At 44.1% G+C, this 26,386-nt stretch overlaps 1 protein-coding gene across 9 annotated transcripts in view; it reads right to left on the bottom strand.

The window, feature by feature from the left end:
* The window catches only part of il1rapl1a (interleukin 1 receptor accessory protein-like 1a), a 183,513-nt gene that overhangs the window by 39,630 nt on the left and 117,497 nt on the right, over positions 1 to 26,386 (bottom strand). For all 9 annotated transcript variants that reach the window (XM_037110610.1, XM_037110611.1, XM_037110608.1 and 6 more), the window contains one exon: positions 22,785 to 22,859. In XM_037110610.1, coding sequence (XP_036966505.1) covers positions 22,785 to 22,859 — 75 coding nt within the window. The remainder of the gene's footprint in view (positions 1 to 22,784; positions 22,860 to 26,386) is intronic.

Raw genomic sequence — 26,386 nt, 5'->3', positions numbered from 1 at the left:
GGGATTAAAGAGAGTCTCAGATTTGACAACTTTACTTGACCTTCAGGCAGGCATGAATCAGCAAGTGAAGAAAATGGGATGGAAACTTTGTTCAGTTCTCGCCTACGAACTGCTTGTTAAGTTCCCTGTCAGGCAAACTCTACAGTTCTCACCTGCCTCTGTTCTTTCCTGGTAAACATGTGGCAGCGATAAACAGTTCCCTTTCACCAGGCAGCAAGCCTTACAAAAATGTTCAATGTGAGCCGTGAAAATATTGTCAGGACAATTAAAGTTAAAGAATTACATGAAGATCTTTTCCCTGGTGTCGGGCTAGGAAAGCAAACAACTGAGATCACAATAAAGAAAATGCAAGGCCATGCGCATACAGATACACCAAAGCTCACTGAAAACATGCTGAGCATAAAAGGACGGAGAAAATCACATAATTAAAGTAGTTAACTGTGGGATGTGAGCAACGACTCTAAAAATGACCTGAGTGGTTTGGGAGGAGACAGACAACTAGCCTCATATTTCATTCAAATTAAAATCCCTGTACGCTGATGAATTTTACATCAATACGGACTAAGCGATCGCCGGCTGGCTACTGAAAACAGGTCAGCAAAAAAAATTGAGGTTGGACAAAGTTGAAAGAAGCATTCTGTGTGTAGTGGGAAGCACACTACCGCTATTTTGTCACTGAATGCCCAAAATATTAGAAAATATTAAAGAATCAGAAATGACGCAGCCCCAAATCACGTTCCTGGATGAAAGAGATCCCTCATATACAAAAACTCTCAAATAACTCTCATTTTACCCAAAGCTGCCACTGCCTGCCAGCACGTTACCCAAACGTCTCAAAAACACACTTCTGTCTGTCTGTCTATAGACTAAACACAAGAATAAAGCTTTGATCATTGAAAGCCCCCTTCAGCCTGTCACACAGGCCTGTCACACAAATTGTATAAAGATGAAACCTGTTCAGTCTGAAACAATACATATAGGATTGAGGTGGCTGCCCAAATTGCTTTGCTCTGGCATCAAGCAGAAACTGGTTGCACGGTGGAATCAATCAAACCCTTTATGAAAAAGAATTTGGTAAACAAACTCCACTCCTCTAAATAAAAAGTACCCAGAAGGAGTAATTTGCATTGGTGTAAATTAAGTACACTTACTCAAGTACTATTTTTTGGCACTTTTTACTCCACTACATTCATTTGACAACCTAAGTCACTAGTCACTTTGCAGATTCAGTACAGAAGTGCAAAATATAATTAATACATAAATGATGATGTAACATTGTAAATTTTGATCAAACATCATTGATCCCCGCGTAGAAATTCCAGTCTATCCTAATCAGTAAAAAACAATATATAGGTTGACTGTGAAAGCAGCTTATTACATCCCAGATCTACATTTCTTGTTTGGCAGGGACCTCTAGTGGATGTAGTGATTACTGCACCATCAAAGGAGGAAGTCGGGCGAAGTAGTATAAAGTGTTACAAAGTCTGCATAAACAGGAGGTTGGGGACGGATAGTCAAGTCAAATAAGCACAGGACCTTCAGCCAGGGCACCGAAGTTCATGTTCATGTTCATGTTCATGTGTGGTAGTGAAAGTAAATGGGATGTGTTATTATAACTTACTAATGTCATAGAGTTCCGTCACGCATATTCTGTAACTGAAATCAGATATGAAACATAGGTACAATTGTAATTTAACTTATTTGCTTTCCTGAACCTTACCAAACTGCAACCCTGCGACAAAGGTCACGATGCTCAGTTGTTTTATAGAGTGACTGGAAATCTTCCTAGTCAGTCATTTAGGTATGAGGATGTGTTGAGAAATCCACACAGATAAACTAGTGTAAACAAAGTGTTTGACCACTTCTACTAGCTACAACGTTAAAGTATAAACACATTAATGCATCAATAATGACAATTTAATCTGAAAAAGGCATAATGAATGCTTCACTTTTGGGACTTACTTTAAAGGTATTTTAATGTGAAAATGTAATGCATGACTTTCACTTGGAATAGACCATTTCTGCACTGTGGTATTGCAACTTTTACTTATGTGAAAGATGTGAGTACTTCTTCCACCTCCGGTGATTTACATTCTAGATCTCGATTATCTCATTAACGGACATAAAAATGGCACTAAAGCGAGGATTTCATGGAGCATCCAGACACGATCCTGCCAACACTGCTTTACCTTGACCAAATGAAAATTATTAAATTGTTCCTTCACCTGCTGATCTCAGAACACTTTGTTTTATGGATCTATAATTTCCGAATAATTTCCCTGGGAGAAAGGAACTGTACGATTTGGCAATAATCAGGAGGAATTGAAGTAAAGTTCTGAGACAGTTGTTTAAGTTTAGCTGGAGGTGTTTCCAGAGGATCTGACTCCAAAACTTTGACGAACTCAACACTGAAAGTTTGACACTTGGCCACTGCAGTGCAGATCTATTTCCACTTGATGGATGGCCTACAGTCTCTACAGTATTCATGAGCAGACAGTTTTGTTTACAGTGGAGTGGAAACCAAATAGACTGAAATGAAAAAAAAAAAAAAAAACTAAAAAAAATAACCACGAAAGCAGGGCCAGATAGGAAGGATGAGTGGCGCCATTAGAGGTGCAGCTGATGAGCCGGAAGCTGGGGGACGTTTACATGACGAGTGTCTGCTGAATGCACGATCCATTCATGAACTGTTCAGACCGCACGGAGCGGCTCTAAGACGTTCATCTTTGTTTGTCACAGTGCCAGCCAATCCCAGTTTTCATTGCCTGCTTGTTCATCTGCTGTGTTACCGACTCTGTTACCGTCCTTTCCCATCCTGCCACTCGCTTTCCTGCAGTAAATATTCCCACCTTTCCAAATCACCCGGCCTCCTCCGTCTGCCTGCAAACCTGTGTGCACCGGCCCACTTTCATACACTTTTTTAAAATTACCCCTCTTAACTTAAGAGTCACACGTTTGGGCACATCTGCTAAAACGCAGAATTACACAAAACACTATAATTACCAAAGGGTGCTAAATTTACATTTAAACCCTCTTTCGCTTGCCCACATGTGACATCAAATGGGACACACGGGCAAACACATCATATCTTAAACAACTAGGACAAGGGCAAGTCAGGCTCCTCTTCCACAGGATTTAGGCATTTAGGTTGTTACTGACCCACCTTGAACATCCCCAAACTGATGATGGTAGAATGATGGTAGATGAGTTTCAATAGAGGGCTGAGTCAGTACAAATATCAATGAATTACATTAATTCCCATCACCAGTATAGACCCTTGTTTAGGAAAACAAGGCAACATCTCTCATTCCCAATCAGAAAAAGAGCAGTAATCCCAATTCCTTTGTCTTGTGAAGCTTTATAGCAATTGATGCTCAGGACTCTTTGTTAAACTGGCTATAGACACGTTTTTTTGCCTTAACTTATCATCATGAAGTACATGTTTATTACACAATGTAATGGATATAGGATAATGAAACCATTTGGTGTTTAGATTGGCTCCCTAAACACCTTGCTTCAACCACACAAACATCTCCCAGGATAATGAAGATTAACTGGCGATCCTGCCAGGTTGGCAACCTGGGAACAGTTCCGTCTGCTTTCACGTGTCCAATTTGACTAGATGACTGAATAAACTCACATTAAGTTGTTTTGCTGATGTGTTTTTAGCAACTCTGAATAAAACGGAAGCGACAGTCATCTTTGCAACAGCGTCGCCAACAACAATACCACTCGGAAAGGCTCGGTTGGTAGGAAAGTTATGTGTTTCCCCCCCCGAAGAACACTACTACTACTACTATAATCATAACTACAAGGATAATTATGTGGGCATCCACACTGTTGAACAATAATGTTCGGGAAACAGTGGCGCCAGGCATGCGGCGTACGTTCCAGCTGTGTTGGCAGCTTAGAAAAATGGATGATGATTACCAGATGTTTGTTGCAAAGATAAAACAAACAATCAAACACCCACCAGAAGGATATGTTTTCATGTAATTCTTCAAAGATGAGAGGAGTGAGGGGAATCCAAATCTAGTCTCTGTTTCAAGACTCATCTTTTGCAGACACATTTTATTCACTCTTTGGTATGAGTCAATATCAATTATCCTGGTGATCGTCATAGATGACATCAGTCAAGACAAAACAAACTTCAGAGACCTCGTCGGTGCCAAAGGCAATTTGGCAGCGTCTCTCAGGCACGGTGACATTTTTTTTGTGTCTAATTTGCAGCCTAATATTACATTTTAAAAGCGCTGTGATCATGATGCCTTGTAATTTCAGACGGATTCTGATTGGCTGTCATCAAAAGATGACTCTAAAAGCTATCCCAATGATATCACTCGCTGCAGGTGTTTGTTTGAATGAAATCAGTTGATTTATATTTTTAATTTCTGTTATCGTTCCTGATGTGGGCAGCCCTTAATGGTCACATGCCTCTATAAGCTATGAGTTCTCTCACAACTCGGTGTCTCCTTCTGAGAATGTGCTGTGAAGCAGCTTGAAGAGGTCACACTTTTGACTAGTTGACGAACTCTGATCTAAAGATTTCAGGAGATTTCTTGGAAGTCCCGTTTATGAAACTTTGGCACCACCAACAGCAAAGAAGGCCAAACTATTAAACCCTGGGTGTAAAAAAACATAATTTTCTCTTAATAGCTTCGAGTGGGCTGGGGTTGAGTGTTTTCATTCTTTCTAACAAACCATCTGCTGTGAGCTCACACCCACCTAAAATGTTAATCTGAGTGAAAGATTCAAGGCAGAGGCCCACTTAAAAGGTGTTTGCCGAACTTTGTAATTACAAGATGTTGCGCTATCAAAATTTCTATCGCACAAATGACAACTGGAGGCGTTCTAGTCTTAGAAGCCTGCGACTATGTCAGAGATCAAAGGCTGCACCATCCATGAAAGTAGGAACAGGTGAAAAGTGCCATGAAGCAGGATCATGGTTAGATAACGAAAAAAAAAAGAAAAAGCTTGAGGCGCTGCTGTTGTGTGAAGGAGAGAACATAAAACCTCTGCTTGTTTGTCTGTGTTTTGTCATTCTTTGATCGAGCTTGCTCAGCTTGGAAAAACCTCTTTGGTCCTCAAGGCCATTCGAACTTAAATGTCAATGAGCAGAGGAAGGAAAAAAAAAAAAATAAAATCAAGGAAAATTTAAATAAAGTCCCTCTGAAGTTCGGTATCGGCTTCCCAATGCCGCTGTGGTGCAGCGAATTTCACAGGCGCCTCTCTCGTTCAGCACAGGAGTCGAGATGCAAACCCGCAGCGTGCGGCCTCGAACACAGGCCGGCAGGAGGGCTCGCCTTAAAGAGCACGTCAGGAAACACACATGCAACAAACGCCCGACACGTCCTCGCTGTCTTTCTTTCCCACATTATCCAGTCTTTCTTTGCTTTTCCCACTCCAGCTTCCCGTCCTCTTTCCCATCCATCCTATTAACTGCAGGCATTTAGACTGTGTGGAATCTTGCCGCAGTACTCTCTCAGAATGCTAATATGCCGGGCTGATGTGGGTCAGGACTTAATCCTGTAGAAATGATTATCGCTGCACGCCTGGAACTTCTCCTGTAGGATATCATTACCATTCTGTGCTTCTCCACTGCAGTGCGCTATCGTTCCCACCAAAGACAACCGCATCACTCCAGAGGAGCTGGAACCATCAAAATGAAAATTATATATAGCACGTTGCGGCCAACTGGGAAATATTTTTTTCCCTTTATGTAGTCATTGGAGCATTGTGTGTTTGTTCATTAGGCATGTACTGTGCATACAGCATGCATATGTATGCAGTCTGAAAGAAATAAGGCGAAATGTACAGCTGTAAAGTGGACATGTGTGGCGTCGGAGGGGCAAGTGAGGTAAGCACGGTCAGCAGGCAAGGTGAAAGAATGCAGTGAGAAATTAGCGTCAGTACTGCCGACAAAAGCTTTTGTCATGCTTTACAAGTTAAAACAAGGTTCAAGAATGTGTATGATGATTTGTGACTAATTTATGGAGATCACAAATGTATTCTCTAATCAACAAACAAATACCGTGCTGCAGTTTTACATAAAGCAAATGCAGCCCAACTTGAGCAAATATCAGTATTCTACAAATATATTTCCAACTTCAAGTTTATTAACCTAATAGGATTTGCTTCTGAAAAGCCTCCTGTGATTCTGAAAATATCAGTGAAGGTTGTACATGTGACTGTGTGGAGTGGATTTCATTTCTTCGTGTGGTTTTGATTCTCTTCACACGCCTGCGATCCACAAATGCAAGCTGTGTTCAAGTAAGTGTTATGATGTGCACCAAACATGGTGATGGACGGACAGAACCTCGTCACCTTTTGATCAGCTCCAGTGTCATATGGCTCCACCCCTCCGGCATGTCGACTGCCTCTCATTTATTCCTTATTTAAGATTCAATGTCAGTTAGTTTTAACATTATATTGTACCTAATTAGTTCAGGACAGGAATATTTCTGAATGAAAACATCACACAAGCAAAGCCAGCTACACTTCTGCCAGCCAGACTTCTTTTTCTGTGGCGAAAGACAGACTGGGCACAAAGCAGCTTGTGCCCAGCAAGTGTAAGAGCCATGGCCCTCATCTGTAGGGAGTCCAAACTGAGCAATCGCTCATCAAAACGTGCATGATTTGGCATCTAAACCACAAAGTGACGGTGGACTTGTGACAGGAAGGTTTCTGCTTTACATGATTGGCAGCATAAGTCCGGACAGGGAGCTAGCCCCTCCCTCTTTACCACCACTGCGGTGCCCTTGGGTACGGCCCTTGACTCAAACTGCTGCTCAGAGCATTTATGCAAAAACAAACTGCACTGTCAGTGAGGCTTACCTGAAATACAACAAAACCATGATTTGTCTGATAATGTTAGTTAACTCCCGCCTGCTGATGCCTTTTATCACTGTGGTGACACACCAAGAGGCTGCAACTCCAGGAGCCTTGGGACAAAGTCTTCAGGTTCAGAATACGGCTAAATGGACAATCCATTAACCAGCAACAATCATTCTTTAATCAGGCATGGTACTGTGTGTGTGTGTGTGTGTGTGTGTGTGTGTGTATTTGTTTCCTTGCGTGCTCACTGGTGTGTGCACAAAGCTGTTAATTCACATAGGTGAAAAAGCCGAGCTACCTGCAGAGCACGGGGAATCTGGGTAATGGAAAAGTTATTTGTTTCACAAATAGAGTTAAGGCCAAAAGGGAATACTGTTGTTCTGGTGGAAACAACATGAGTGCACACCTGAACAGCAACACACAGAAGAAGAGGGAAACACAGCACTGGACGGAACAGTGCTGATGCAACGCCCATATACAGTAATATACAGTAATTTGTATATTCCTACATATAGCTGTAGTTTCTCTTCTGTCTCCAGCCAGGCACTCAACTTAACTGCAACCATAAAGCCTGGAATATGAGAGGTACAGTACGCTTACTCTTCAATTACTTTCAATGTAGTCCCTCCTCAGCGAGTGAGTACGGTGAGCAGAGGGGATAAAACCTAAACGTAGTAACGGAAAACATGGAGACAAACAAGTCAAGTTAATTTTCATTGCTGTGCTACAAATAAGGTGAACATTTGCCCTGAAGGTTATACAGGAAATATACATGATGATGACTCAATTGCCAATTTGGTTTCAGTGGAAAAAAAAAAAAAAAAACGCTTCAAACTTAACATGTACTACGGTAATGGGAAGTACAAAAAAAAAGGGGGAGAGATACACTGAAAGGGTGATGGAGCTGTAGAGAGAAAATAGTAGCAGGGGTCCGAAACCAATGGGCGGCGAAGAATGTGATGAGGAGGAACACCGCGAAAGAGTGAAAGTGACAGATTACTTGTGAAACAAGGCGTGATATGGAGGGCCTGTTCTGCTGGAGAGAACAAGAGATGAGGTCAGAGGAGTCCTTGTAAGCTCGGCTACACTTGCACATACGTAAAGGTGACTAATTTTCTCATTTTCCAGTTGAGGACAAAGAGTTGTAATGGCTTACACTGGCTGAACTCCGCGATGGAGCCCCTCACTTTATGCTCCGCTCGATCCACAGCTGTTCTCAGTCTGCCTCACTCTTAAAGGTCGCTCAGGAAACTGCCAACACACAAAAGGTCACGTTATCTCTAATAAGGGAGTGCATGCGATTAGAATAGCGCCTGGAGGGGGGGGCGGCAGGGGAAGGTTGAGATAATGTAGTAGAAAGTCAGGAGATGAAGACGCACTTTTATCCAAAGCGACGGACGATGAGTGAATTCAGCTGTGAGGCACAATCCAAAAATTGGAGGGATCATGAAGGCACGTCATCTTCTTCAAATCGGCTGGACTGTTTAAAGTGCTACTGTCTGCCTGGCAAAGCCTTATATAAAAAAGGTCACGCTTACTGTATATCATGATACTTAATACCTACAGGTTGAATATATGAGATTTTGAGACGGTAATAGCAGCAAACAACTATTTGCTGAAATAATGTAGTGGAGCAATGGTGTCCTGAGCAGAAAATAACGTTAACTGTGTCCCAGGCTGTCCAACACCAATATTTTGGGCCCCAGCGCAAATATCAGGCACAGATGTGAAATATGAGCACATTTTAAAAATGATATTAACATTATTTTTCACACTATTGAAATTAATTGGAAGAAAAAGACTTCCACAGAGACTCCGCGTCACTTATAATGAAAGTTCAAATGATTGCGGGGTCGCTGCGGCGCGCGCCCTGCCTTGACGTTAGTTAGCTGGAAAATGCTGACAGGTCCTTCTAGGAGAGATGTCGAAACAAAGCTCTCTGGACATTTTTTTTTTTTTCGAGAGGCCACGCATCGAAGAAGAGGAACAGGTCAGAAACGACAGTCAGAAGAGAAACTCCTCCACCCTGCAGCATTGGGATCAGGACTTCCAGGCTCTTCTGACCCGATCCAATCCATCCACAGGCCCTTGACACGATGCCACTCGAACTGTTATGGAATTGTCTAACGGGCAGTAACAGTCAATGTCTGTAACAGTTGTGCCAGAATGTTACTGGGGAATTTATTGCAGCACTGGATGAAGAAACAAAGTTGCAGCTAGCCTCCACCACTGTATTTTTCTTGACGCTATCGCAAGCAACCACAGAACAATAAACAATGATGCAATGTATAAAACTGAAAGTAGGTAAATAGGTTTACAGAGATAATAACGTCTGAATGAGATCTTAAAGTAAACAGTAGGAAAAACTGTTGGGGCTGATCTTCAGATCACTTCTGCACACCATCTATCCTACAGGCCCAGCTGGAGTCATATTTCTGGCTGCGCTGCTGCTCAACAATCAACGCTCTTTCTCCAGAACCACTTCATGCACCTTGAAGTGCGTCCATAAGCAGAACCGTAAATTGGAGTGCTTGAGGAAGCGCCGGCACGGAGAATAGAAAACACAGTAAAAAAATACTCAGACGATGAAGCTCTCGTCCAATCAAAAGCGTCACACAGCCATTTCTGGTTGTACTGATTTTCAACAAGATTTGCAAGAGGACCCAGTTCATCATGGTTACAGTGAAGACAGAAAGTAAAGAGACAAATGGGAATGCAATTATCTGCAAACTCTGCATTCCTAGAGTGCCTGTAGGAAATCAGAAAAGGAAGAAATAATTAAACTACAGAGTGCCAGCAGCTCAAAAAGTCTTTTGAAATCCAATTTTCCCACACATTTTTTTTGAAAACCTGAACCAGAAAGGACAAATTGCTGTCTATAAAGCACAATGTCAACAGATAAATGAAGATTAAAGTGAAGGGTTCAATTCTTTGCCAACTTCGCGGGCTGCTTGAGGCTCACACTGGTGGAGTCCTCGCAAACAGGCAGGTTCTGATAGCAGCAGGCAGGACTGGACAGGTGGTGAGAGCTGGGCAGGAATTTTGAGAAAACGCCTCATTTAGGTGTTGACACAGGGACATCGACAGCAGCCTCAGATGAGAACGAGAGAGGAGATTGCCAGCACTGCCTTCAAATCCATTTTTAATCTGCGGTAACTTGTAATAACTATATAGATAATTTCTGAGCGCTGTCCAAAATCCACACAGTGCCTGTTTTGCTTCACCTCCACCTTGGTTTAGGTGTGGCTATATTTGGGGAATTCGAACTCCTGGGTTAAAGTTTGGAGAATGGTTTAGAGCTGACCATTGGCAGGATATGGAACACGAACCACTGTCTCCGTGTGCGAAGTAACATACTTTATACATCACTCTCAATCTGCTGATGCTACTGTACCAAACACGTGTAAATTAATTACAAATGCCGTAATCTTTCTATCGAGAGAAAACCTCCTCCTGACTGCAAGACGTTATCACAATGAAGCCTGTCGAGAGTTACCTTACTTAACGCTGTGATAACGATGACGATGATGATGATAATGACGACGACGGCGATGATGCAGCACTTGTTTGGAGGGTCTGCTCAGGACACTAAATGCAGTTGGTTTGGATCAGCAGCACACTGCAGCAGCATGCCTCTGCTCCTGCTGCGAGAACGAATCCACACAAGGCGGCGCACACACACGAACCAGCGGCTCCCCGGCAACATCGGCAGCACGTCTGACACACATGTGAGGCTCGTTAGGCCTGACCTCATATTCACACACTGAACTGATTCAGACTTTCAGTTTAACTGTGACATATTCCATTGTACCGCTGCTTAACAAATGACCGGTTCGAAAAGCAGTTAGTTTTTGGTTTTCCCTGACTGCATTAACAATTAATGATTTCACCTTACCTTCCGGCAAACTGTTTGCAAACAGACATCTCGAGAAAGGTCTGGATCTTGATAATATTACGGAGTGCTGCAGGGATGATGTGTTTTTACAGGCTAACCCGGAAGTCAGCGCCACCGTGGTTTGTTCGACAAAACGCCTGTGGGATTTCTCAACTGCATTTTGGATTGTTGCAGAAAATAAGCTCTGTGGCTTAAAAAAACGTTTTTTGATGCTATCACTTTTGGTTCAACACAACACTGACATTTTCAAACTGCAAGATACAAAAAGCTTATCTTATGTACAAACGCTTCAATGTGACAGTTTTTCTACACGTACACAACACACATAGTAGACACTATAGTGTCGCCTACAACCTCTGTGGTCTCATTTAGCCACTTGTTCTGTAGACAGTAACAATCGTTTCACACGGAACCCATTTCATAAGTAGAGCATCTACTGATGTATTTTATGTCGCTGAAAAAAATGCTAAATTCTCTTCAGCAGACCATATTTCAGACATATAACCAAAAACGTTCAAAAAACCCATAGACTTTCAAGATGAGGGAATCGCAAGTGCAGAAAACTTGCTTTAGTTTAATCACACGACTCGTTTCTACGTCATTCAATCGTGCAAACTTTGTCGTGTTTTCTACATCTGTATGAATCTCATGAAAATAAGTAAAGACGGATGTGTAGGAGAATACTCAATCCAAAGAAGGGGAGAGTGATTTTGTTAGAGCCAGGACGTATTGAGACTGGTTTGGTATTTTGGCATTTCATAGGTGGAAAGAGGCAATAAGCAAGGACAGGATCTCGTTCATAGATATTCAGGGAGTTTGCCCTCATTTCGAGTCAGAAGCCCGAAACATGAAACTCGCTCTGAGTTGAGGTATCAGAATCTCTTCTGGGAGATAAAAAGTCGGTCCTGTGCGTCCCCAGCTGTAATCGTTTTCGGCTCCTTACTGCCCATGAAGCGACACCTTCCCGTCACTACTCTACTTTTAACTAGATAACAGACAAAATGCACAGTTCTTGTTAACTGCCAGAAGCTAATATGCGGCTTCAGCAGTCTGACAAATCAAGTGGATATCCACCAAAGTAAGTCTTTCTTTGTGGTTCCCGGAACAGTGTTTCCTCGCTGAACGACAGCGGAGGGATAGGAGGCTTTACAGCGTAGAATGATTTATGCGTAGAGTTCGGCATTAGAAGAAGTCTGTTTTCACATTCATCTGCTCAAAGTGCAGATTTTCTCTGCGTGATTTATGACATCACAAAGACAATCCTGGGCCAATATTCAGTGTGAACAAATGTGAAGTGGAGGACCTTGTGCCCAGCAGTAGAACTTACTAAATGAAAAATATCTAATTCAATACGGTTTCAGTAAAAAGCGAGCTGCAAATGAAATGAATAAGTCTACAATCACAATGCAACGACATGTGCTCAGCTATATATATACACACATACACATATACGTATGTATATATATCACAGTATGTGTTCACCCACACACAAACACAAATCCCAGCTGCACGCTTAATGCCTAGTAACCCAAGAAGGCTTTTTTCTTTTGTTTCAAAGGGGGTAATTATTACCACTGAGGATAGTTATTAAGGAAAGTAAAGCTTGTACTTAAAATGCCTATTCTTCCATTGTTTAATACTAATAACACATTGCAGAGGTTGAAGAGAGTAGTTAATGGAGGAAGGAAAGAAGCGGGGAGGAGAGAAGAGCAGACAGAGGGGAGAAATTGCAAGGCGAGGCGAAAATAGCTGAAGGAAGTGAGGGTTTCTCTCCTCCTTTCGCCGGGTAAATTTCCAAACAAAAACGTTTATCTGCTTTTTATTTCAAATATACCATTTCTCTCTCATCCCTGGCAGTTTCCTGAACATTAGTGAGAATAACAACCTCTGTCAACGAAAAGAAACCTCAGCGGATTTCGGCTGGCTGTAGTTTCCTCTAAGCACCCATCACCCCAGGCGAGCGGCGGCCATTAACTTCTATTCTTTAACAGAGAATCAACAGCAGCCAATCATAGTCAATCCAACAATGTTTAATAACCAAATTGATGATAATTATCCCCCTAAAACAGTGTTTATTCATAAAATTATGCAAATCATGAACAAACCACTTCTATACTGCTGCTGTTACTCTGCTCTGCATTACGTTTTGATTTAATGTGTGGCGAGAGAGAAGGAGGGGGGCAGAGGAAGAGAGCGAGGGCGAGAGAGGGAAACTAGAAAGACAAAGACAGAGAAAGTCCATTAACACACTTGTAAATGAGTCTCAGCTATTTACCCCATGCTGGGCCTCTCAAATTACCGACTGTGTTCAGGATGCAGATTGCGGATGGCAATTAAAGATGAACTGTGAGCACGGGCGCGCGCATGGATGAGGCGCGCGGCGCCAAAACGCGCGCGCTCAGCCTGCACACGCTCCCCCTAAGGCAGCAGTTCGGTGCAGATCTACTGATCTCCATAGCAACGTTCACTGCCGTGGGCGATGGTGACATCATGAAGATTGATTGTCATAAAAAAGCAACAGTGCAGGAGAAAGAGGGCGACCGTAATAGAGGTGTTAGCCGGAGTGCAGCAGCGCTCCTCACTGCGGGGTGGAGCCGTGGCCTCGAGCCGGGGGTCTCCTTTGGTTAATGAAGAACAGGCGTGTGTGAAAGGGCCTCAGCTGGTCTCCAAGTACTCAGCAGAGAGGACGGAGAGACGGGCTTACGTAACGAGCAGAAAGATAGCGGGGCCACTGTAGATCGCTCTCTTGGGCTCAAATGCTCAGTGTGATCCTTCTCCTTCTCCTCGCTATTTATCCTCCCTCCTCCTCTGTTTCTCTCCCCCCGACTCCTTATCTCCCTCCGTCCGACAGCCTCCCCTCAACCCTCCTTTTTCGCGTGCCTCTGTGCACCGCTGACTGATCTCTCTCTCCCTCTTTCTGCTAACCCTTTTTTTTTACCCCTCACTCAACACCAAAGCCCGGTGTGGTGTGGTGACTAACTCCATCATCCACGTACAGCTGCTCGCTCGCTTGCTCGCCGGAAACATCACAGGACTGAAGTTTGGAAGTTCTGTCTTGTCTCCCCCTTTTTTTTCTCCTCTCTCTCTCTCTCTCTCTCTCTCTCTCTCAACCCTGCCTAGTTTTTTTTTTTTTTTTGACGCTTGTTTTTCTTCATTTTTCTGTTACGTAAGACAGACAGAAGTGGAGCAGGCTTCAAAGTGAATGGCAAAGCCGCCTTTTCCCCTGCTCGCTTTGCCGTTCATGCATGTCATTCCAGTGCCAGCTCCCTCTCCCCTCTCCCTTCTCTCTACCCTCGCCTTTCTTTCCACACTGCTCCGTCTTTCCCCTGTATTTTCGTATTACTGTACCTCCTCTCTGCCCATTTCGGACAATTACTCAATTTTCGCTGCATTTCCTGTGTTTAGCCTGCGTGCCGAGCTGCTCCTCTTGTCATTCAGACCTTGACCAAACAGTGGTGGAAGTGACCTGAGGAAGGGGGATGAAAAGGCGGCCTCTGGAAGCATCTGAGAGGAGACAAGTCTCATTATGTCTGCCTCTTCCTCCTGTCTGCCCTTCCTGTATCAAATACAGAGTGATGCAGGGATGAGTGTGGTGCTCCTTCTCTTTGATTACCTGTCAGTGAGCTCGAGCATCAGAGGCAGACGAGGTAAAAGCTACTATTACCTAAATCCTCTCTCTTTAAAGACATCCCTCGGCTCAAAAGGTGGAGAAACTCTCACCGGCGACTGACTTAACACAACCGCTCGGGACGGCCTGGATAATGGCTGTGTTACAAACACACGCATAGAGACACACACACACGCGCGCAAACGCATGACTGACAAAACTGTACACACACACTGACAGCGAGCATAAAGTTGAGCTCAGGCCAGAGAGAGAGACTGAAGCAGATCTGTTGCCTTATGGACCTGACACGCCGAACAGAAAAGTGCTGACCAAAACCGACTGCTGCGTCACCTCGCATCACCTCACATCTGCTAAGTAGCACTTAAACATGCGGTTAAGACTGCAGCAGACAATCAAGCCAACGCGCATGCACGCTGTGTGTGTACGACCGCAGTAGGGATGCACAATATTGGATTTTGTTTCTACATGGCGATATTTTCCGAAATGCTGACGCGAATACTGATAATATACACAGTGATATTTATATATTGTTTCCCACCTAATTGCAAAGAACACCAAGTCTCTCAAATGACAGAATTAACATCTTATTGTGATTACTGTTATTGTAACGCCCACGGGCATACTGATATGATACTCAGAATCTAAATCATTGTCACTTTACACATGTGCACACCACGTGTACGTTCAAATCTCTGTGTCATACGTACCACATATGTATCACGTATGTGTCATATGGTGACGTGCTGTATTTGAGCTGACTTTCTGCACATTTCAAGATAGACAAGAAGGCTGCAAAGCCAGTGACCACTGTTCTAGACTGTGTTTCAAGTGTGAAACCACTGGGTATTTATTGGCGACACATCAGGACATTTCCAGCCGTGCCTGTGGGAGTAAGACCAGGCATTTTTGATGAAATGTCAGGGTACTTCCTGCTTTTTGTTTTTGGATGAGACATCAGGACTTCTCCAGCTGTATTCTGGGTGACAAAACCCGGTATTTAAGCCATAACACAAACTTGTCCAAAGCCTAACCAAGTGCTTCTTGTGCCTCAACCTCACTTGAGCATAAACATGTTGTCACAAAAATGACAATACAATTGAGCCTAAAGAAATATTAAAATGCAACATAAGGATCATAGAGATAGAAAAAATTCATTCCTTATCCACATGTTCCACAATTAAACAAAGCCATAGCTCCTCGTGTCACTGAACTTCATACAACAGTTTAACTTTTATTTTGCTAAATGTACTGCAAGAGAAGAACATAGGGGTTAAGTTTATATTTGCAATATTTTTCTGCTAGGACACAAGCAGGACCAAACAGGTGTTTGCAGGTCCAAACATTTGTAATATTTATGACAGGTGATGGTACCATAAGAAGTTTTTAGCGTGCATTGTCAAAAAGTTGTCCACTGTGATTTAAACCTTCCAATATAGTATTCTCTCTGCCTCCTGTACTTATGTATACGCTGCTAAATATATGATGAAGTTGGATTCAGTGAAAAGGAACACAAGTTGAGTCTCAGACAATCCCTTTGCCGACTAAGTGGGATGTGTCAGACACCCAAAAAAAGTTGGTACTGTCACTGTAAAAGTTTTGCTTTGCTTTGCGCTGCTGTTCTGTGCTGTCTGGAAGACATAAAAAAGCAAAAAAACTAAACAGGTGAAGGCGCTGATTCACTGGGCTGAGCAGCCAGTCAGAGACAGCTCTTTCTCTCGAAAGGCAGCGCCTGACAGTCCGCCGTCGGCCCGCCGCTTCAGAGAGAAAATAACCAGCAGCCCGGTATGAATCAACGGCCGGTTCACTCCTTCCTTGCATCATCTTACCAGCCTCGCTGGATGTGGTGAGTAAAGCCAAGGCAGCAATAAACAAGCAGCTGTACGTGATGCACAGTGGGGTGTTGTTTCTGTCTTTATTGCCTGCTATGTGCTGCTGTTCCTGCCCCTGCCTTTGTGTATTTTCTCATTGCTCCCTTCCCTCCCTCTCCCTCTCCTGTTAGGCATGTGTAGAGCCGCTGTTAGTTCATTTATCATACTGCAGCCTCCTGCTCTCAGCCCCAGACTCAGTGATTAATGACGACCGTTCACACACTTAAACATTTAGCTTTGTTTCGCTGACACGCTAGTTACCATACCAGTCACCACGGGTTACTTAACGCTGGGTCACCGTGGGACTGAAACTAAATTCACTGTTGGCAGATTTTTTTTCCCCCTGTATCTGCGGTGTGACCTTTAAAGGCTGCTTTTCTCTGGACTTTATTCTCTATCTTACAATGTAAACGTGTCATTTATCACAAAAAAAATTAACATATCTACACATCACAGCCAATTGGTGAAGCGCCTCGTGGCCTTTCTGCCCCGGCCTTAAAGATATACGTCGAACTGGATAATTAAACCTACAGCATCCTCCGACTGACAGAGTTCAGCTCATTAAATGAGTCATTTTGACTGTTTCAAGCTGGACCGCATGCTGCTCTTGTCTTTTCCGTGGATTCCCTGTAAGATTGCTATCCTCACCATCGACACCATCGCCAACACCATTAACACCTCCCGTTCTTATACAAACACCAGTTAGAGGGAACTGTTAGAGATATGGCGTCCAAGTGCATATCATGGACTAGATGCTGTGACATGTGTGGCTGTGTTTGCGTTGGCCAAAACACGTATTTTAGACTAAAGGCATCCTCTTTTCCTAACCCGAAGCAAGTGATATTTTGTGCCTAAACCTAACCAGACCACAAGTGAAGCAATCAAATTCAAAATCAATATTGAACCTTAAAGATATATAACATGTTTGTTTGCAGACATGTACATTGCCAACAATGTAAAAAGGCAGTGAGAAGTGGATGTGTGGGCAAGAACTGGCACTCATGAGGTTTTCCCAGTGGGTTGGTCTTGTGCGGGTCAGTTTTTCTTTCCAAACCCTGACATTATAGTACACATAGCCAATATAGCTAACAGATCATCAGTAGGTCACCTGAGCTGCAGCAACAGGGCTGGTGCCATCCATCATAGCGAGGAGCAGTTGCCATCACTCTTGAAGCTGCGCTTGGACAGCGATCAGGTTATCTAGCACTCGTTTAAATTACCTAACACTAATTACCGAAACATGAAAGAGAAAACCTGAGGCTGGCAGAGCAGAGAAGGTGTGCCATCAAAAAAGAAAAAGAAAAAAGCTGGCTGATGCTGTAGTCTGCAGGCGCAGCTGACGATAGAAGCAGAAGCATCAAAGATGATTGAGCAGGTAGCAGGTGCTCGGTCACGCCTACATGCTATGTGCTGTGAACTAACCAAATAAGGTAACTAAACACCACAATGGTTTTGTTAACCTTTGGGTTTCAAAGCTGCAGGTTCAACCCAAAATTTCAAAGCTGCTGTAGGTGATATCTTTTCATCACACCTTCATGCTCTTTTTCATCTTTTCAAAACAAGAGTTGGATCGCTCTGGACACAACACACAGACAGCAGGATCCTCCCGTTTGCTGCCGTGTCTGGTGATCACGGCTGCATGTTTATGTGGTGATGTACTGTAGAGAGGAGGGAAGGGACGGCTAACTGCAAAATGGACAGGATTATCTTTGGTTATCTTAAACAATGGCAAAGTTTACAGCAGCTTTTACTAGCCAGTGCACAGATGTTTAGAGCAATTATGCTCAGTTTCCCAAAAATGTTTTTAAAAAATGCCCATCAACTTAGACAATAAATGGGCAAATAAAAAAGTTAGTTCGATTATGTTCTTCTAGACTACTCGTGAACTCTTTTTGTATTCTAGTCTATAAGGCAAATAGTATTTGCTAGTATAATAATGTCATGGTGTGGAGTACACGAGTGAACAAAAGCCTATGCATCATTCAGATGATAATTCAAGTTATGTATTGTTGCATTACAAGAAATTAAATAAAAGGCAAGTGTGTTTCATCACACACCAAATGCTGTGCCAACACGACCAGACACTGCCGTGAATAGAGTTTTAAAATTGATTGAAGCATAACGAATTACAAACAATACACATCAACAGACTGTGTTCTTTTAAAGTGATAATTTGTTGATCAACAACAGTCAGCTTGAGTTTAGTTTATCAAATTGGGGCAGCTTGACAACAAAATCCCCGGCTGCTTTCAGCTGCCAGTCCTCTCCTGCATGTGTGTGTGTGTGTGTGTGCTTGTGTGTGTGTGTGCGCGTGTGCTTGTGTGTGACACAGACAGAGAGACAGAGAGCAAGAGAGAGATAGAGAGTAATTTAGTGAAGTGACTCCGCGTTGACCTTTGGTAACTCTCCAGAGCAATGCCAATTTCAATTTCACCCTCCTCCACGGAAAGGTGACATGTCTGATGTCACAGCTAGGTGTTCATGATCGAGGATGTCTTCAGTATTGCAGACTTCACAGAGAAAAACAGAAGAGAGGAAACGAGGAAGGGAAAAGAAGATGGAGTACTTCGACGGACTTCAGACGACCAGTCCTCAAATCTTCAAGCAAGCAGAGGTCAATGTGTGCGTCGGGGAGGAGAGAAGAGAGGCGAGGGATGAAAGGCTGCAGGAACACGGGTAGAAAAATGGAGGGAGACAGCAAGGACATGGATAACGGTTTAGGCAGGAGGAAAGGGGGGAAACCGAGGCGTTCTGTGTGTGAGGATGTTTATCAAGTGTGCTTCAGCTGCACATCTTCAAATAACATAACAAAAAAAAAAATAGAGCCAGCGGGTCTTGCTGGTGCACCTCACTGCTGCGCTGTTGCTCTACGTAACAGTGTCAGTGCCACAAACGCCTAATCGACCAATCAGTGGGGTGGATTCATTCATAAACTCAGAGTAAGTGGTTTCAGTAAAGGTTACGGTGGAGCTCTGCGAACCAGAACAATTTTAGTTGAAGTGAACCAATTCTGATGTAAAATGTCACTAATGAGCCTCTGTACACACAGTTGTCATAGCAACGTGTCCCAAAAACAGGAAAAACACCCCCCCACCCCTTTAAATTAACCTGACCCCAACCCCATCGAACATTTATGGGGTCAGGCTGTCCTGTGACCTCACAAGAACCTGCACCGTCAAATCATGCTGGGACAACACGAGTCATCAGGTTCACGTGTAGATGTGCATATTCAAGTCTATTTCTATTTCTTACCTTTATATTATGTTCTTTAGTTTTTGCTATTGTTATTGTTTATCGTCAAACTGAGCAGCGTTTGGTTGCTGTCACACACAAATTTCCCCGTTGGCGGGACTAATAAAGGAATTCTGATTCACACAAGCTTGTGGAGTCCATGCCAGCTTGAGCGCATGCTGTCATTAAAGCAAAAGGGGGACATATCAAAAACTAAGGTACTCTTTTCAGTAATCCAACTTTTCAGTTAAATCGCTGAGCCCACTCGTAATGAAAAAAATGTATTACATGACATAGAAATGGAAAACAGAAGCGTTCTGACTCGTGGTTTTTGACCCTGCTGTACAAGATTCATCCCCCTCCTGCTGCCCATGCTGTTGCCGTTGGGTCCTCCACTCTGAAATAATTGATTCTAATTCCTTTCCACTAGAGTGCACCCATCTGCTGGCTTTGGGGGACAGTAGAGTCCTCGATCAGTTACAATTATCCCACAGTTACCGAGGACTGCCCTGCAAGTACGTGTGTGTGTATGTGCATGTGTGTGTGACCTATCCACCCCAAGTGGTGCAGGGGCATGTGAAAGTGTCCCTGCATGTGTGTGTGTGTGTGTGATAGAGGGAGAGCTGGTGAGAAGGAGACATGCTGCGTAAGCGTGAGCTGAATCTCTCCAACCCGTCCTCTGGGACAGCGAATCCATGACAAATCATCCCGAGGGAATCAACACCAAGTTAGTGTGTCTGTGCGTGGGGGCCGTGTGTGTGTGTGCATGTGTGTTTTAAATTCCGAGCTTTGTGTAATGTGTCACATACTGTAAGCGCGTGTGCGTATTTCTGCTTAGCTCCGTCTCATGGAGCCCAAAGCGTCGACACAAATCCAAACCCCACAATATGAATCATCCTCCTCTTCTGTAGAGGTGCAAAGTGGACTGCACCAACTCACCACTGGGGGACAGCAGTAAATCTGGCAGCAGAGAAAGCTGGCTGGCTACGGACAGAATCCAAACCAGCCTACACAACCTTGATTTTGGCTCCTTTGGAAGTGACATCGAAAATGTCAGGCTGTCCAAAAAGCACTATTTGAGATGGGGAAGAAAAAACCAGGCCTGTTTTCAGCGCTCGCACAGTCACACATCCCTGAGGACTCCTGAAGCCCCGAAGCCTTGAAGATCTGTGATGATAGCAGCACACACACGCTGCTATTTGGTGGTGTGTGTGTGTGTGTGTGTGTGTGTGTGTGTGTGTGTGCAGTCCTGAGTGACAGAATCTTGGCTGTTCAGCAGAGAGGGACACAGTGGCAGAGGCATGTGAGGAGACCTTTGGAGAGCAGGGGAAGGGACACTCTGACAAGCCCCCCTCCTCTCTCTTGAGACAAACAAACTCCCTCTCACGGCCCTGTCTCCATTTCCCATCATCTTTCCTCTTCTCTCCGACACCGCTCTTTGTTTCTCCGGCCACTCGTTTCTTTTCTATTTCAAATCTTTTCGTGGACTTTCTGCTACATCCCCTCTGTGTCCTTGGTGAGACTTTATGTAACATATGTGTTTTATTTATGTCTTTGCGTGTGCGTGCGTACGCTGTTTGGAGCTGACTGTGATGGCGGCTGTCTGAAGACCCTGCGCTGTTTGCAGCAGCTCGAGGAGATAAAGTGGGGCTGTGTTTCCCGGCAGTGTTGCAGATTTATCTCTCTGCTTACGGCTCTGATTTTACTGCCCATCCACTAGCCTCCGCTGGATCCCATCTCTTTCTCCCTCTCTCTATCTCCCACTTGCCACGAGGGACCGGCCTCGCTCTGTGCACGTTCTCGCGCCCATAAATCTGCCGAGTTGCTCCATAAAGCTGCTTAGGGCATGACTCAACAAATATTAAGGAAGAGGAGAATAAATAAATAAAGCTAAATAAAAGGGAAACTCGCGTCTGGAGGGAGAGACAACTTTTCTGTGCACAAAATGGAGCCCAGCTGTAAAATATTTACCTCAGTGTCACTGTACTTTAGACACTGCCGGGAGTCCGTCGGGGCTTACTGTACAACATCATGCATTTTGTTTTATCTTCTTCTCTGCTTTGCTATTATCTCTTTTCAACACGTTAGTGCCAAACACCACTGCACAATACCATGAGAGGGCAACTGACTGACTTGCGTATTAAGTCCAAATTACCCAACTAGCTGGGAGTATTAATTGGCAAGTATTCATATTGTCCTCTATGGTTCTCGGAGAAGAAAATAACCCTGAGCGTCACCGTGTCGGTCTGTGTTCCCGGTGTTACACGGTGGTCCAATCACGTATTTTGCCGAGCGCCCCCACCGTTGTTTTTCCTTAAAAGCTGTGTCTAACAAACCTCCAAATCACTTTTCACCAGCCCCTTAACCCTTGAACACAGGCACAGACATTCCACAACACAGGAAAACACTTACTCACACAGGCCACAGGAGAAACAACTGACAGGTAGGCTTTAAATCATTTCCGGAAAGCTTCAAAGGGGCAAACCAAGCCCTTTCCTCAAAATCCACACAGCGAAATCAGGTCGGACACGGGCGACACAAATAGTGGCATTGTGCAACCCGTCCATTCACGGGCGCGACTACGCTGACGCGTGAGGCCGTGCCTGTCGGTTTAGCCGCGGCAGCAATTCTTCACTCTTGATCAGCCAACCGTGGAGGCATTTTAAATGGACTACCTGGATTCCAGCAGCACGGATAGAAGACAAAAGGTAACCTCTCAGTGAGTCATTGACCCTTCTTTGTCTCTCTCCGCCCCCTCTCTGTCTCTCGCACACTCATCCAATCCCTCTCTCCGCTCTCCAGACCCTTCAGTATTGTCCCACCGGCCTCGCCACGACAGACGCGCAAGCCATTGGTGGAGCGGCGAGCGCCATGTGGACAGCGGACTGTGCCCAGAAATCGAGCAATATGCTGTCACAGAAACAGACACGACGACGCGGATATATTCAGTCAGGCACACACGCACACTTGGTATAGGCCCATCGTGACCTCACGTCAGAGAAGACAAACAGCGGCGAGCGAAAGCAGCCGCCTTTCCATGTGGCGAGCCAGCGTATGGAACCCTGGCACCATATGGGCTCTTCATTGTTGACAAAACAGCCTTGGGGACATGAGCGCCCACCATTTGCATATATGGAAAGCATTTTACAATTGTTTCTTTTATGCCGTTTTTTTTTCTTCTCCCACAAATAAAAATGCCATCATCAATCTGCGTTGAGCGCCCGGAGGTGTGTTGGAGAGGATTTGTAAAGTCATCCGTTTGCTGTCATTTTGGAAATGACACGGATAGAACTGAGTGCAGCTGGAGGAAATCCCATGATGCTCTTACCTAGCTGCAGCTCCATGTTGCTAATCTTGTTTTCGGAGGGGAACAGGATCTTTGGCGGCTTGTCGGTCAAAGGAGCTGAAAAAGGAGAAAAAGAGACACGAATGAAATACAGCATTATATAAGGCAGTCCAACAATGCAGGAAAACTTCTTTCTGATTGAGCAATTTTGAGCTGGTTCCGTTTGTCCTTCCTGCATTTGGTTGTTTTTTTTTTTTTTCTTTGCACCACCCCCCCTTCGGCCTTAAAGGGATTTCTTAACATTTGATAAGCAAGCAAAGACAAGAGGTTATCTCCCATCTCTTCGTCAAACCGAATAAGCGCTCACCCCCTCTGCGCCTGTCCTCATTCCGACTTGCTCTTTGTGTCTTTGCAAACACGTCGCTCTCCGGTGTCTGAAGACCTTTCATCCGGCCTACTTCTAATCATAAATTAATCACTGCTTTGCCAAGAACATGCCACCATTTAATCTGCATGAGTGTTAGGTATTTGAAGAGCCATCATGGAGTGTGTGTGTGTGTGTCTGAGTGAGAGGGAGCAGCTGAGGCTCTAATGATGCTAATCATCCATACGGCGGATGTCAGACCTGCTGCTGAAGTCCTTCCTCTGGGGACTGCCAGAACAAGCAGCAGTTTTATTGTTGTTAAAAGCGTTTGTGTGTTCTGTGCTCTTCAGGGTTCTGGGGGTTAAGCGGACAGAGAGAGGGTCTTGTATGTACATACATATGACTATGTGGTAACACGAGGGGGGCAGAGAAACGGAGGGTCTACGTGTCAGACGTTTCCATTGCGAGGAAATCTCCCGCTCAGGACGACAAAACCAAACTTTGTATTTTTCGCCACACTCACACATTCACACGTGTTCAAAAGGTGGGAGCTGACCTGCACAACCACCACTTGGCATACCGCTGGCAACTAAGCTGCTGCACCGGAGCAACTGGAAATCAATTCAACGGAGTGCTTTGAGGCCTCTCACATATTGGCAGTTGCATTAAAAGGGTAATTCTTACTAATGCTGTAGTTATGGTTACATGAGTGTTTGGGCAAACTGTCTTAAAGTGTTGCTGTAATGTGTTAGCAGAGGGGACCAAGCCCAACTTTAATCATGGATGTGTATTCTGCTTCTGCTTGTATTCTTTTCGTACAGCACACAGAGCTTTGCTTTATTGCGTCGCTGCTAAACAGAAGTCCAGATCTAACTGAAGTTCATCCCGAGCACATTGTGCTTCATGCAGGCTTTTTTTTTTTTTTTTTTGTCCACAGTGGAATTTTATTATTTCCACCACGGCACTCCAAGTAAGTGGCTGAAGCAAGCCAAATCCATTGAATGTTTTCTGAGAATGAGGCTACAGTGCAAGTCTTCTTATTAACATTTTTTTTCTAAATGTCAGACTCACTTTTTGTGAAAAGAAAGTTGACCTTCTGCTAGATAGGAGTTTGAGTGATATTTGAAATCCAAATCAATCCAAGTTTTGTGTTTCCACCTTCAGTAGAGAAAAAGACTAGAATGGCACTCAGTAGAGCGCATACCTCTGCTGAGGCCAAATGGTCACCTTTCGACGCCTCATCCAGTGTCAAATAAAACATCTTTAAATCTGCAGTATCCAAGTCTCATTTGAATCCCGAACAAATTATGCTCACTCATAGATACCAGCAATCTATAAATAAACCTGATGATCATGTTCCATTCATTAACAGCTCAGAAATGAACTGAAATTTCAAAAAAAAAAAACCTGTCCTGCAATGATAAAGAAAGAAAAATCCCTGATCTGCCCCTTTAACCGGATCCACACCAAAAGTAAACAGGGTCTGTTCAGGACCGAGACCCATCCTTCATCCAAGTCCTTGCCGTAGTTTCTCTATAATCCTGCCGACAAACCGACCAACCAGCAAACTGACAGGGGTGAAAATATAAACCCCCTTGGTTTAATTTCTGGAGCCTTTTTCTTAACAGCCGTAAAACAGACGTTAGTCATTAACGAGTTGAATTTAATGAGACGTTTCCTTGTGCGTGGGTTACCACCGTGGTTTACTGTGCCCTCGCATTCAGAGCTGTCAGCGTCTGTGAGAGCAGTGTCGTGAGATGATGACACCGTGACAAGTTGCGACATGGCAACGCTACCGCTAATGCTAGCTGGCAAGAATTTCTCAAAGTTTGCAAATAAATGGGTGAAGTTGATGAAGAGAAAGAAGATCTGAAATATTCGTGGACGCTCTGAGAGGAAGTCGAGCGCACACGCTGTCTCCGCTGATTTTTAACACATTGTTTGAGTTTGGCACATTAAGTGATCCATTCAAACCTACGACACTGTTTTTTTTTTTTTATTGCCGTGGCATTACATCATGAGGAAGAACTGGGGCATGGTAAGCCCATCATAACCCACATTTATCTCCTAGCAGGCATGACAGGTTTGATATTACTGCAGACCATTTAGTTTCTTCTTTTGTAATAAAATGAGAGCAGAAGTCGACCTTTTTCTAATTACAGCTTATGAGGATAAAAATAAACATGGAAGACATCTGATGCAATAGCATGTAGGCTTGCAGGTACGCCTGTGTGTACAGTGATTTTGATGTATTTATTTATGGTAGTAAAACTTAGGTTCTTTACTGTCCTGACCTTTGACCGCTAAACAGAGACACACGCTGCGCACAATCATAAGCACTAAGGCATAAAAACGAATCCTGCACTTCCTAAATCAGCTATGAAGAAGAAGAAAAAAACCCCTCTTTATTGAATAAAACAGAGGCTACTCCCAGCAGCGGACCTTTCAGGCACATCTAATTATTTAGTGCTGAATTTGCAACGGCGGCTTATTCAGGCCGGTTTGTAGCCTGGCGCTTTCATTAAGATGTTTCCTTAGAGTGTCCTCACAAGCCCCTCTTCTTTAGCCTTATTACAACGAGCTCTAACAAGCGGTTTGAAAGCCCCGCTCCGTTGTAGTGCCTGTACTTTTTTGGAGAAACAAGCCACGCGATGTTGCCGAGCTCACTCATTTGGTGGCGTGTGGCGGTGATGCACGGCACAGTGTGCGGTCTCGTCTGGAGCAAAGTGCTCGGCTTTAAGGGACGCAGGACGGCGTGTTGACCGACTGCTCAAGCGGCCAGAAAGGAGCGTTCACGTGAGGAGACGCGGGAGAAGGTTCAAGTGCCGATGCAAATACAGTTTCCCGCTCAGGTGCAGCAGCACCTGCTGGTATGCAAATACCGACAGAGACACACGGTGACATCTATGAGAGGGGCGGTCACGGGCTTTTAGGCACAACTGTTTGCCCTGGTAATAGGTAATCACACAGCACAAATTACACTGGATACTGATACAATTTTAATTACATATCAAACTGCTATACATAATTACACAATGGGTGATCCTATAGCCAATTATGCACTGGCAAACAAATGAGGACAAGCTGTGTATGGGAGACAAGAGGGGAGGCAGATGTGGTAAGGAGGGCACAGATAAGAGGCCGACTTCAGCGGGAGGAAAAAGTCGAGGCGGTGAAATGAAGAGAATATAAGAGGGAAATTCATAAAGCTAAAGTGAACCAGTCAAGAAACATGCTCCCCCTCATTTTGGCATGCTACACTTGCCTCTGAAAATCTCAT

The sequence above is a fragment of the Acanthopagrus latus genome, chromosome 9, assembly GCF_904848185.1.
Source record: "Acanthopagrus latus isolate v.2019 chromosome 9, fAcaLat1.1, whole genome shotgun sequence".
In the NCBI taxonomy this organism is placed as follows: domain Eukaryota; kingdom Metazoa; phylum Chordata; class Actinopteri; order Spariformes; family Sparidae; genus Acanthopagrus; species Acanthopagrus latus.
This window is presented reverse-complemented; position numbering and strand designations above follow the sequence as displayed.